Genomic DNA, 13823 nt, shown 5'->3' with positions numbered 1-13823 from the left:
GCTAGACAAGGGTATATTTTGGAATTGGCCCCTTCTGTAGCAAGAGCTACAACAGTAGCTGTTTTGAGATATTTGCCATGCGTTTATGTTTCTATCTCTCTGGGGACAAATTATGTTACCGCGATAACGTCGCAACCGTGCAAGGTGCAGTCGCGAAACTTTACTGGTGTGTAGCTGAGCTCAAAATTAAGTTCAAAGTTGGGTGTGGTCCTAGCAAAGGAGCCACAAGTAGGAGGTAGGAAGTGGGAACGGGGCCATTGAAATCATGCAGACATCGCGTTGTATACAACACCAACACAAGATGAATACAGGAGAGATACTGGCTGTACTGGGGTAAATAAACATTTATTGAACATGTAACGTATGATTCTCAGACGATAAAATGGCATTTGGAGGTGCGTATGGGGGGGGGGGGGGGGGGGTCCTCCACACTGTCGTTAGGAAATCAGAAGGTCCTGCTTCATTCATGTGGCACAAGTCCATTATGAAAAAACCAAAAAGAAAACACTCTCTGTGCTGAAACTGAATCAGACATAGCTACATAGATGTGAATAGAAAGAAAAACATGCAATGTCTTCATTGCCCGTCCTTTGTCCTCTTTAAAACTGAAAATAAACACAAGCTCCTGTCAAAAATTTAGAAAAAAATAAAATCAAGGTGCCAAAGCTGCTTACACTGCAGCAGAGGAGCTGTAATTTTTGGACACTTTTTCCCACATTAACCGAACCTCTCTCCTCTACATTTCCTAAAATGTCCCAGCAGCCTACACTGACCATACTTTACAGTAATACCATCAGGGATGAGATCACAATACCCGATAAGTAAAAGGAAGGATGACTGGATCGTTTATGAAGAACGCATCATAAAAAATCCTGAGAATAAAATATATACAGTATATATACGACACGTCCCTGACAGCATTAGATCAGTGTAGGCAGCCAGATCAATCCCACCACATTCACATCTCTCGGACTCCACGTTGCAGTCAGGTGGTACTGCGCTCTCAACAACCAGTGTGTCCACTGAACTCAGTCCGGGTGCTCTACAAGGCCAGAGCCTGGAGAGCGTGTTAGTCCGTCTCCATGGACCCGCTGTGCGTCTCCTTGGACACCATGAGTCTCATCAGTTTTCCGTGGAGCTTCTCGATCTTCTTCACGTCCTGGGCCTGGTCCGTCTTGTACTGTAAACACTGCGGGGACGGACAAAAGACAGCATGAGGGCAAGGGTAAGTTACCATTACTATTGTTACTGGTGTCACGGCCTGTCCATTTCTTTACAGAAAAGGATAGTTTACATCTGCAGGCCTAAGAATGTCTACTATCCATTGTCTGCTGACATTAGGGATTTAATTGCACTTTGTCAACAAATCTGAATGGCCTAGTTTATGTGCAATATTTGTGTTAAACAAGTTGTTTTAAAGTCAGTGTTTGAAATAAAGCTGCTTTAATCATCTGATTATTGTGCAGTCACTGCAGCAGGGACAATGAATGATGATTCGAACAATCAAAGCTTTTATTGAGTTTTTGAAAGACGCTTTGAATGTCTGATGTCATTGAAAGGCTAACCCCCCCCGAAAAAATATGGATATAATTACTGAACGCTGCTTCGCTCGCTGTGTGTTTGAGAGTGACAGAGAGAGGGGAATAAAAGGTGGACTATTGCAGGCCATGTTTCTGTACGTTACTAATAATAATAATAATAATATCAATGTAAATGTTATGAATGCAACGCTTTGAACTGTTCCGATACAGACCTAGTTATTTGTTATAACTAATGTTTACAACCGGAGTGCGAGTGTGTGTGTGCGCGCCCGTGTGTCGGTGTCGCATGTGTCGAGTTAAATGCAGAGCACGTCATCGTTTCACGACGGCGGGGCAAATTCAATTTATCCTAATATTACTGTTATATCAATAATAATAATTGAATACATTAATGGTAAAACAAGCTAAATATCTTGACAGTGGCGATCGTTGATCCCCAAGATCATCATCTATCGACACAACCCCATCACATATGAAACATTAATTTGCATCTCTTCATCTACCAGATGGATTGGTATCGACGCTGGTAAACTCACGACGTCATCAGGTTTGTCCGATACTTTGGTTTATCTATCAGGGCTCGACAGTAAGGGTTGCCATTGTCAACCATTTTGAGAAATTGGTAACGGATTCTTGGCCTTCGACACTTTTTAACATATCAAATGTAAGGACAGCAAACGGCCAAACATGCACCGTAAAATAAATACATTTTTTAATGCGTTGCATTGGTGATATTTAAACATCGGCGTTACGGTCAGAACCGGAACCAGACAACACCCCATGTGACAACGCTGCACGTGCGTTCGCTCCGTGCGAGGAATCTGTTTCAGAGATAAAAAGTGAGGCAAATCACGTTGTTACGACTGTGGGGTGAAAAGATCGACCGACCGGTCAACACCACAGCTGACAAAGAACCAGAGCAACCTGCGCGAAAAACAAATAGGACATTTGAGACGTCTTGGGAGGCGAAGCATCCCGGCATCTTTGAGCTGAAGCAGACAAAGATAATGCAAAGTATGTACAACACACACACACATGCATGTCAAATGTTCATTGTTAAAAGGAATACTTCACCCACGAAATGACCATTTGTATATTAATTACGCACCCTGTTTTACATTGAATTATTGAGGAAAATTATTGAGGAAAACTGAGAACTAAAATAATCACGTGATAGTTGATGTTGAGCCCCGTCTATCAAACATGATCATTGTCTTTATGAATACTAGTGTGTAGACACACTGCACTGTTGTAATGCTGCTGATCAATGTAGTTGATGATTCCATCAATCATTAGAACACTACTGACTACAGCCGAGTATGTGGAAGTAAGTACGAAGTAACAGCCTCACAGTTGTTGACATCTGCTTACGTTTCCACGTTACACGTCAGTAGAATCCCTCAGCTTTCACGCACTGTCTTTTTCCCAGCATTCTAACGTTAATGCTAACGTTAAGTGATACATTAAAATAGATACGGAACGCAGGGGAAGGTTTGGTAAGTCTCTCCAACAGAACTCGGTATAATGTAGTACTCAACATTATTCCCTTATGTCACTTACCACGGCGTTGTCGGTCACTTTGATGCAGAGGTTGCCGTCGCAGTGTCTGTACTTCAGAACCACACGGACCTGGAAACAAGAACAACTGAAACATCAAGACCGGCAGCTGGCGCATTCACGTCCCTAACGAGCTATCCGGCTAGCGAGCTAACCAGCTAGCATGCTAAACCACGTATGGGGTAAAGTGTTTTCACCTTCATGGGGTCTGTCAGATACAGTTTTTCTGCTGCACGGGCGAACTCCTCCCAAGTCTGAAAGTAAGGCATATTTTTTTGTTTTTTCTAACAAATCAAAGTTACTATTAAACCAAAGAATATGTCAGAATCGTTCGACCAGGCTTGCTAACTTCAGAACACCACATCAGCGTGAACGGAGCCAATCAGAAGGAAGGGAATATGAAGCCGAAACCACTTCCGGGTTGCTGTTTCAAAACAAAGGCACGTCAAGAATAACTTCTGAAGTTTGTGGTATTATTGAGTAATATAAAATAATTACAATAAAAAAATGAAAGCTGATTCAACTAAATAATGTTTTATTGTATTTGAATCCCTCCAACCAAGTTTAAAATGTATCATAACAAATGACAAAAAGTCCCACTGACAAAAATAATCTGAAGTTCCCATTCATCAGCTTCATCTAACCCTTACCCCCATGTTGTTATATGTAAAAAGCTGATGCTCTCAGTTGATTGTAGTTATACATATTTGGTTGAATCAACAAGTTCGCGTTAAAGCTACGTAGCTCCATAGCAACTAATGCCTCTTGCTTACGGCCATGGTCCCGACGGCCGCCAGCCTTTGTTTTGACATGATCCCGGAAATAATCCTGTACTGAATTGTGTGGGAAAGTCAACGTGTCGCCCTCTAGTGGTTACCCTTAAAACTGATGCATTTCCCAACTCCCTGCGAATGGTCCATAAAACTCGGAATATGACAGATTAATTATTAATTATTTTGAGATTAAACATTTCCAAACCTTAATTTCTTCTTGTCTCAACGTATTTATTTAGAACCAGAGTTGGGTATGTGGTGCTCAGTCATGGTGGAAGTATTCAGATCATTCTAAAGTTACTATATTAAAATAGTATTACAATACAATCAGTCCAGCCTTGCTGCATTGGCATGTAAGTAGCATTACTGCACGTGGTGGAAATATGGCTTAATGTATCTGGCATTAATCCGCCACAACAATGATTTACAAAATTATCACATGTTTTGTAAATAAAATCTTAATCTGCAACATAACTAGCTGTCAAATAGATTTAATTGAGTAACAAGTGAAACACCCTTTGGAAAAATACGAGAGTAGGCTGTATAACGTATCTCAAAGTGCACAACAAAGCACAAGTACCACAAAACTTCTTACAAGTGCAGTACTCAAGTAGGCTACATGTACCTCTTACCGCTGGTAGTGCTTTGAGAAGAAGCGCTCCGGTTGTGTAATACCACAGTTTGTACACTAGATGGCGGACAAAGTTGAGGTATTTTATTTTTAATTGAACGATATTGGATGAACTCAGAAGACTGAACTAGGAGGTTTTATGAAAACATCTTTTCTCTTCCTGATGATTTCATAGTGAACGTATCGCAGAGAGATCTAAGGACGTTTCGACGTGTTAGAGGATCACAATAACAGAGCTGGTGAGGAGTGGGCGGATCGCAGCTGACGGCTCATTCATCACCAGCTGAGTCAGTTGCAGCCCGGTCACCTCCAGCGCCTCATGACTTTCTGCATCCACTTCAGATTCCACGATCACAAACGTGAACACGAAGGAGTCCGCGCCTTCAAAGTACTCCCATATGACTTCAGAATGCATTTTAATTAAATTGACTAGACAGATTTTTTTTTGCATGAAGTCACTCCTCTAACAACCTATAGTAAAAAGCTAGAACTGCAACCTAAAAAGTGCTGGTGTTGTTTTGGTCAGATCTGCCCTTTCCACAGAGGTGAACCTTTGTTCCAAAGTGCAGTGGCGTTACATAAAGGCAGAAGAGCTCAAATATAAGCTTTGCCTCCACCTTTCTTTTTTCTTTTTTTTTAAGATCATAATCCTCTTTTAAAATGTCAGAAAACTATAACAACAGTCAGTGCATATATCCAGAGCAGCTTATAGGGGGCTTAGTTGTGTTATATTTGGGTTTATTTTATTATTGTGGATTGTCTTTATTGTTACTGTTCCTCAGCCTACAAGTCAGATACGGTCTGAGGCATCATTTCAAACAGCGGGGCTAACAACGCTCATGCTTCCCTTCAGGATTCAACTACAAGGCCAGAGAGGACCTATTTGTGTCATTCTCCTAATCATTCTGCCTTTTTTTTTAAATTTGTTTGCATTGTACTCATCTCCAGATAACATAAGCTAGGGGTTGGAGAATAGTACCCCCCCCCCCCCCCCCCCCCCCCAGAGCTAAATAAAGAAGCAGCGCTTTTGGCGGTATAACGGTTATAGTTAGCGGAGCTGTGTGTGATTGGCTAATAGTACCGGCTTCATCAGCTGATGTGCTGTCATAGCTCAATGATGTGTAATGTTACACGATGGACACGTGACATATGCACGCAGCAGCTTGTATGGAAAATATCTTTACTTAAAAATAAAAAAAATAATACAATAAAGGTTATTAGCCTACTTTGTCACCTTTTGCATTTGCATTGAATTTACAAAATCCAAAAGTTGTCAAAAGCCACCATATCACAACACAATAGTGATATGGTGTTATTGTTCATCAAAGTTTCAGTATTTTTACTTCGACCTGTGGATTGTGCACTGCAAGAGAGTTTATAGTGACCATAAATGTAATTAATAATGAAATTATTATAATAACAATAGTAATACTACTACTAACAATAATAATAATATCTACAGTTGAAATGTATTTTAGGATTACTGTATTTATTTATTTCAAACAGCATATTTAGTAATATGTTGTTCCACTTTGGTCCCATCTCAACATCTCAGGCAGACAGCAGGAGAGCCAACTCAGTTGTCAGGGGCAACCTGTACGTGCTACGTCCTACAAGTTGCGTCAATTGCTGCCTTCAGGTACTGTGGGAAAGCAAAGACTCATAAATACAGCGCACACGAAAGCCCCACAAAAGAGTTTTTATACAACCCAACATTTAGATGAGTATTTTAGGTGACGCGCAGCAGAGGCTGTATTAACCTAATACTGTCTCTGTTTAATAAATGACCCCAATATATATCAAAGCTGCACGCTGTCCAAATAATTCACCATTGAGCTATTTTGTTCACTTTCCTAGGAGTATATTATCAGAACTCAGAGACTTTTGAACTAAGAAACATCCCACTGGCTAAATACGCTCTAAAATGTGCCTCCTATAATTAAAAAAGTAGCTTTAACGTTTATAAATTAGAAAACGTTTTTTTTCCCGGCTGTGTCACTGTGATACTTCAAAGTAGGAGGTTCCAGTGCGGCCCTGAACGCAGAACGTGTTGCAGCCAGCAGGCAGCGGCAGCAGACCGGCACCCGAGCCGCACAGCGCCGCATCACAGCCGACCCCGAGTGCGCCAGAAAACGGCGAGAAACGCTGCGATTCTCCACTTTCCTCCCAGCGACTGTTCACCACCAGCGGAGCCGCGACGCTCTGGACCATGTAGGACTCGACTGTTTCTTCTTCTTTTTTTTTTTTAAATCACAATTTTCTTTTTTACCTTTTCTTTTTGTGTGTACTTTTTTTCTTTTTTTTTTACCGGATAGCCTGCAAACTGTGAAGCCGCTTGTCACTCCGTCGGCACCCCCTTTCATCTGATCGCCCGTAAGCCTTGAACCGAGCGGTGAACTTTTGGGGAGAAAAAAAACTACAAGTCACCCGTCGTTGATACCTGAGGAACTTTGTGATATATTTGGCCCAGCGACACTTTCGTCATGAGGTAAGAAGCTTCCCCAAATGGTCTTAAATGTGAAGTAATATCAGAGGAGATAACGAGATGAAAGTCGGGGGGCCGCCCGGGAGCGCGAGGGAAAATACAACCAAGATGTTAGCTAAACATGTTGCTTGACATGTCGCATACAGTGGCGCCGCTCCGTTGTATTGACGGAGCGGCACGCAGCGTGTTTCGCCTCATTAGAGGCTGAATATCGTCCGCTTTTTTATCGCACCGTAGGGGCTCGCTCAACGGCGCTCCAAAATGTGTGCTGCATTTGTGGACGTGCACGGGTTTGGGAATGGCGCTCGCTCGTTCCTGCCGCTATACTCCCACACTGCATACGAGAGAGATTAATCTCTCAGCGCTGGTGATGGGGAAGCATTTATTTGATGGCACATTACGAGTGTCTCACACACACACACATGCAAACACGCGCACAGGCTCTGTGGTTTGTCGGTGCTTCTCGGTCCTCAAAGCAGCTCGTGCGCTTTTGTCAGTTGGGGGGATGACACGGGGGGGCAGCCTCTCTAAACATGCAGTAGATTCGTGCTTAAATGCTAATGAGAAGAACACGCTCACAGACACTTCCTGACAGAGGTGTACTGTTGGGGGACACACCTCTTCAAAACTCCCGGTGATGGAGGTGCACCCTCTTTACACCCACGCGCATGCTGCCCTTTAAAGGCTGTTGTGTGACACGGATGGAGACTTTGTTTTTACCTGGTGAACATGATGCTGGCTTTGTAGGGTCCTTTGAAGGGCGACAATGACCCAAAGCTGAGTGTACTGGTAATGACTTCGATTGAAGATTGTCCAGATTGACTTCATTTTGCTTTTTTTATGCTCTTTGGAGTCAGTTGCATGATACATTTCCTTTTTTGGGGGTTATTCGAAATCTCCTGTAACGTTACTGTTGCACATTGGACTAAAAAAGGCTGTTGGAGTACCACTCCGTTTACGTTACCACCTTGGTGTCAAGTTCTAGAAACGTCCTTGTTTATCAGAGACGACCTGGTGAAAGCTGTTTGTGTTAGTTTTGTGTCGAAACCCCCCCCTTCATTAACGTGTCCTAAAACAAAAACAAATCAACCCGAGGTTGCTGATGTGGCTGTTGTTGTTTTTTTGCTTGTTTCCGCTCAACATGTCCAACACAGTGCAGCAGCTTTTGTCAGGATACTTCCCCCCTCTGCGTGCGGGGGAGAAAGTTAAAATGTCCAAATCAGCTTCTATGGACCTGTTGGACCCCCCCCCACGCACACGCACACGCACGCACACACACACTCCCATCTCCGAACAAACTTTTTGTGTGTGTATTAAGAAGTGAGACATGTAGTGTGGATGGTGCCGGCCGGTCCCCCTTTAAGAAAGCCCCTAATTGATTCCAGCTGTTGGAATCTCTCTGTTGGCCAAACTGCTGGTTAACAACAGCTTTGGTTGTTTCAAAGAGAATGGAAACCACAAACTTTTCATCTCTCTCATTTTCTCCCCCCTATTCCTCATACCTTTTTTTTTTTTAAGCAACTTTCTATATTAATTCTTCTTGAACTGTGTCCAGTGTTGGACATCGGCTCACCACTGACGGCAGCAGACAGGACTAAAGACGCGATCACTGGTTGTTGACAAGACTGTGCCGTAGCTTTTAAACGCAAGTTGTCCCCGCCGTCATTCAATGGGAGACATGAGGGACCAGTGGAGGTGTGTGTGTGTGTGTGTGTGTGTGTGTGTGTGTGTGTGTGTGTGTGTGTGTGTGTGTGTGTGTGTGTGTGTGTGTGTGTGTGTGTGTGTGTGTGTGTGAGAGAGACTGACTGACTGTGTGAGTGGCGGCCCCAGCTGCTCAGAGCTGACTCATGCAGGACGCTTGTGGCAGTGTCTTAGTGTCTCATGAGGTTGTGGCCACCCTAAGTTATTGGTCCACCGGCTGTTCAGTGCTGGAGCTCAGCCGATGCGGCAACCTCCGAGGTCTGAAAAGTGAAGCCAATGCGGAAGTGCCTTAAAAGTTGCATTCTCTCTAATGGCCAGCAGGGGGCGACTCCTCTGGTTGTATAGAAGTCTATGAGAAAATGACTCTACTTCTCACTTGATTTATTCCCTCAGTAAACATTGTAAACATGAGTTTATGGTCTCAATCTCTAGTTGTATAACTGTCCAATAACTGGAAAGTGGTGCTTGGAGGACCCGCCTGCAGGTTTCCGGTCAGCATTGGCAACATAGAGAGAGTTGTGCATAGGATGAGGACAGTGTGTTGCAGGCGTTGCTCAACCGTAATGGGCACGTGTGGAAACACATCCAACACGCATCACCCAGATGTGCCGATCACGAGGATGAGGAAAAGAACCAACCGAACTCTACTTCCCCCGCTGCTGTCAAGCAGCAGTTAAACGGGAAATCTGAACCGGATAAAACAATTAGAGAAGTAATTGTCCCTCACATTGGCATTTAGCCAAGGTGGAACTAATTGAAACACTCCTAATGCACATGTTCTATTCTGGTTTTCAGAGCATGAGGGATGCTTTTTTAGTTTTATATCCTGTTGTGACCCGCTGCCTTGTGGGAAATTGTTCATACAGTGTAATACAAAAGTGTTTTGAAATGTTCCTTATTTTGATAATGAGAATAGTTTACCAAAGTTGCCAGTGGGCTAAATGCTCCCTCCAGCAGGAGGACTGTGTGTGTCTGACACTTCCACTCCTGTCGTATTAGTTTAGATCGTCAGTGTGCAGTCACACATAATTAACTTTATTTCTGTTACGGACTGATGTAGGTTCTGAATGCCTTTTAAAGCTGCTATAAGTACAGATATTTGTGTTATTTTTATTCAAAAATATAGTTGTGTTGTCAAAATAAGTGCACGTGTTTTTGTTCAGTTAGGAGAAAAATGTTAAGGTCAAAGATACTACGAGCACATTCCTGAACCGCGAGGATGACGATGTAGCGGCCAGTTCGTTTCCCTGCGTCGTGTCAGGCAGCACGTAGCGCTGATGTCTGCTTATCTCCGCCAGGGGGACGCGGGGACGGGGACGGGGGGGGTTAAGCGTCACGGTAACGAGCCCTGACAACCGCTGAAAGGCCTGGTTTCTGCCGGCCGCTGCAGGTTCACGCCAAAGATGACTGACAGGAGCTGAGGGAACGTTTTTTTTCCAGAACTGCTGCACTGTGTGGTCACTTAGAGGTTAAAAATAGACCGCGGCCAGTTATGTCATCCCATCTACATTAAGGTGTTAATGAGGTCAGCCAGAGGCTCCGTTCAAATGGGAATAAATGTGACCCGTACATTGATTTAAAGACTTGAGGTACGGTCGCTGAGTTTTATTGAGTCTAGACAGATAATGAGATGCAAAGAAAGAGTCAGTGGGGAGCTGAGTCATGGTATCGCTCCTCTTTACTTTACAGACTAATAGCTCATGTTGCTGTATCATCAGAAGAAGTATGACTTCATCACCAGCACACAGACACAATTCTCAGTCAATCTCAATGGTCTTTGTTGAAGAGTCACTCATTAACAGTACTTGCTTTGTCCTATTGTGTTATTGTGAAGCTGAATCAATGGGACTGATAGCGAACCCTGCAGTCAAGTATTGTCTGCTTCTCCTCTTGTGTCACACAGACTGATCATAAGCTTAGTGGAGTAGACACAGGAAACTGTTCCCAAGGCTGTCCAGAGACGTGGATACATGACACGTCGTTTGATGAAGACAAAAAGTGCATGTAGGGAGGGCAGCCATTATTCAGGATACACAAACAAATGAACAAAAACAAAATACAAAAAGATAAGTGAATTAAAAAATACTTTTTTTTTGCTGATGTCAACATGGCTACTTCCATATACACTTGCGCAATACAACCGGCCAGTGTTATGCATCATTCTACGATACGTCATGGAACTTTCCACCGACATTTATAAACTATTTTGGTTCAAAACCTTTTGAATGAACTATTACGTACATTACAGCTGCAACTAACCAATATGTTGACAATCGATTGATCTGTCTAATGTAGTACAATGCTCTTTCACTACACATCGGGGGTTGCAGCCATGTACTCTATATACACACACACAATCAAATTTTTATTATTAAAATAAAAAATAAAAATTGGAATCTACTGTCCTTTTATTACCTTTGTCACTTTGAGCTTTGAAAGTGCTCTAAAAATTTGTATTTTGATTCCGTTTATTGACTATAATCTTGAATAATTCATATGAAATGTTAGAAAGAAATCATTAAAAGAGAGTGTAAACCCACGCCATCTCTCCCTTACTCTCACTGTTCTGCTCTCCTGAAGGCATCTCAAGGTGGATTGAGCTATAAAACGTTGAGCGTGCGAGCGAATTAGGACGGGAGAAGGAAGTTATTGTGCTCCACCAGTTTCCCCCTTTTGAAGTTTTCGGGAAGATTCTGATCGCGTCTGGCTCCCCGCCACCATCTGCTCCTCGCTCTCCTTATCTCCCTCGCTCCCTCTCTCCTCCCTGTGCAGCCTCTCTCCGCCAATCTCGCCTAATCTCGCTCTCTCGCTACAACCCCAAATCTGCTCCAAAAAAGGGCCGCTTTACAGGCTTCTTACTCCCAACCAGCTCTTTTTGCATTATTATTTCCATCCGTTCCCCGCCCGTCCCTCACGTCTCGCGTTTCGACCGCCTGCTGACTGGCTGTTTGCGGAGGTAAAGTCACCCCAAGGAGGAAAGTAACCGCAGCCTGTGGCAGACGCAGCTCTCTCTCCGGATTATTGCTGATTCACTCGAGTGAAAGACGAGACTTTGAGCTCCGAGTGTAGCCACGAGCAGCAGTCGTCACTGCGGTCACAATATGACCAGATTTGAGTATGCATTTCTACGTCATTAGATGGTAAAGACCAGCTGAAGTCACGTGCCGTAAAGTGCAGCTGAAGGTTAAGTGCCTTGCTCAAGGGCGTCCCAACAGTAGCTACGAAGGGAGCGAATTTTAATCACACTCGAGTGTCCCAGTTGACCCGGTGATTAAACCAGCAAACCCCCTGTCACAAGCTCACTTCTCTAATCTCGAGGCCACCACCACCACCCATCGTGTGTGTGTGTGTGTGTGTGTGTGTGTGTGTGTGTGTGTGTGTGTGTGTGTGTGTGTGTGTGTGTGTGTGTGTGTGTGTGTGTGTGTGTGTGTGTGTGTGTGTGTGTGTGTGTGTGTGTGCTGCCTTGTTTAGTCATGTTGAAGGATAGAACACGGGTCACTACATAGACACTCAGGGATATTACAGACCAGGTTGAGTAACTGCCCTCTATTCTTTCTGTCGCATGGTGTGTTGCCGACCTCATGGTGTGTAATTTGGGGTTTAATTGTTCCTGTGTTTGGGGGCCGCTGGCAGCTAATGCACCCACACTGTCTGTACTGCAGCAGGCCGCACAGAGAGCATGACGCCACCTCGTCTTTACCTCGTCGACATTATAAGTACGAATGCACCGATCTGACTTAACGGCTCCCGGTAACAATTCTGATACCAAGTACAGATTTCATTTGACTATCTCTTTTTTTCCCCAAATGTAAAAACTAGGGGTGGGAAAAAAAATGCATTCACTTAAGTAAACCGATTTATTTTGAAGTTACTTTTATTGACTTTTTTTTTTTAAGTCTCATGCGATATAATTCAAATTCAATTGTGTGTAAAACTACACATACTGCACATACAGTGAAGTATGGAAACACAGGAAACGCAGAGCTAGACGAGGCTTAAAGTAAACTCTGTCATGGATAGGTAAAATAGTGGTATTGCATAATAGTATTGCAGTAACATAAGTAACAGTGGTGAAAGCGGTCTGTGGTCACTGCAACTGTACTGCAGCCAAATACTGACATTCATGGTAAATTCATTCAGATGATCCATGTCGAGCTGACGGGGAGAGCTAGAGACAGACATGGTGGGGCTACTGGAACGATGCAATAAGGTGCTAATAAACATAATCTGGTACATACAAAATAGATTTATGGAAAGGAGATTCATTTGATCATATTCACCAGAAGTATGTTGTAAATATATAAGTAAATATGTTGCCTGTGATTTAAAAAATCCTGACAATGACCGATAGAGTTGACTTCATCTCTGTCTACATACACATACTGTCTACTGTGTCGATTTGAGAGATTTCCTAAAGCAAAGGTCTGTAGAAGTGTGTGATTCAACGTTTCTCATGATCTAGTGTCAAACAAATGTGCAATAAATCCAAATGTTGAATTGCAACACTTAAAAATTGCAAGTCTTGAAAATCGGCAATACATAAATCGAATTGGCAATCGGTAGATTTTGGAGTCGGGAGATAAGCATATGGTCCCAGCCCGAGTAATAACTAAATACTAAAGTCTTCTTCTTTTGTTGTAACAGCAGGGCAGTGCTGTGGCTGACAGAGAAAACACTTTAGAATGACCTCAACAGAGATATTGAATGTGGATCGGTCATGTCACGGCCGCTTCCCCCGAAGGTCAGTGTTGGCACCAACGTTGATCCAGCGCATGCTTGAAGAATTCCCCCATCAAAAGCTTAAACAGACCTGTCAGCGCGGCGCAGCGCTTGCATTCATATTAATGCGGTAATTGAAGAGTTAAAGTATGAACGGAATGAAACACCCAAAAAGAAAGTCTACACCCAAAAATTCCCATCTGCTCATCGTTACTCTCGTTGAGAGTATTTGTGCCCTGAGCCTGTCCAGAAAATATGTGACGCCTTCATCAGCGGGGGGGCTGAACTGACCTGAGGGAGGCCAACTCTCTCCTGCTCTCGGGTCACTTCCATCCAACAGCAGAAAGGGAAGGTGTGATCCCGGATTAGCACAAGCTTACACCCGCACACTTGTTTTATGTTTTCATATCACAACC

General features: G+C 43.4%; 1 protein-coding gene across 1 annotated transcript; it reads right to left on the bottom strand.

Annotated features, from left to right (window-relative positions):
• Positions 1-320: 320 nt before the first annotated feature.
• srp9 (signal recognition particle 9) lies at positions 321-3477 on the bottom strand. Its single transcript, XM_076084582.1, has 3 exons — positions 3296-3477; positions 3102-3170; positions 321-1189 (listed from the first exon to the last, which is right to left on the bottom strand). The coding sequence occupies exons 1-3, from the start codon at positions 3365-3367 to the stop codon at positions 1070-1072; spliced, it is 261 nt and encodes an 86-aa protein (XP_075940697.1). The 5' UTR covers positions 3368-3477; the 3' UTR covers positions 321-1069.
• Positions 3478-13823: the final 10346 nt, after the last annotated feature.

Source organism: Anarhichas minor, unplaced genomic scaffold, assembly GCF_050575085.1.
Source record: "Anarhichas minor isolate MPS153535 unplaced genomic scaffold, ASM5057508v1 ptg000136l, whole genome shotgun sequence".
Classification (NCBI taxonomy): Eukaryota; Metazoa; Chordata; class Actinopteri; order Perciformes; family Anarhichadidae; genus Anarhichas; species Anarhichas minor.
This window is presented reverse-complemented; position numbering and strand designations above follow the sequence as displayed.

Coding starts and splice junctions, on each gene's coding strand:
- srp9 (XM_076084582.1), bottom strand. CDS start 3,367: ATGCCTTACTTTCAGACTTGGGAGGAGTTCGCCCGTGCAGCAGAAAAA. Junction 3,171..3,295: donor ATCTGACAGACCCCATGAAG/GTGAAAACACTT, acceptor TCTTGTTTCCAG/GTCCGTGTGGTTCTGAAGTA. Junction 1,190..3,101: donor AAGTGACCGACAACGCCGTG/GTAAGTGACATA, acceptor CCGTCCCCGCAG/TGTTTACAGTACAAGACGGA.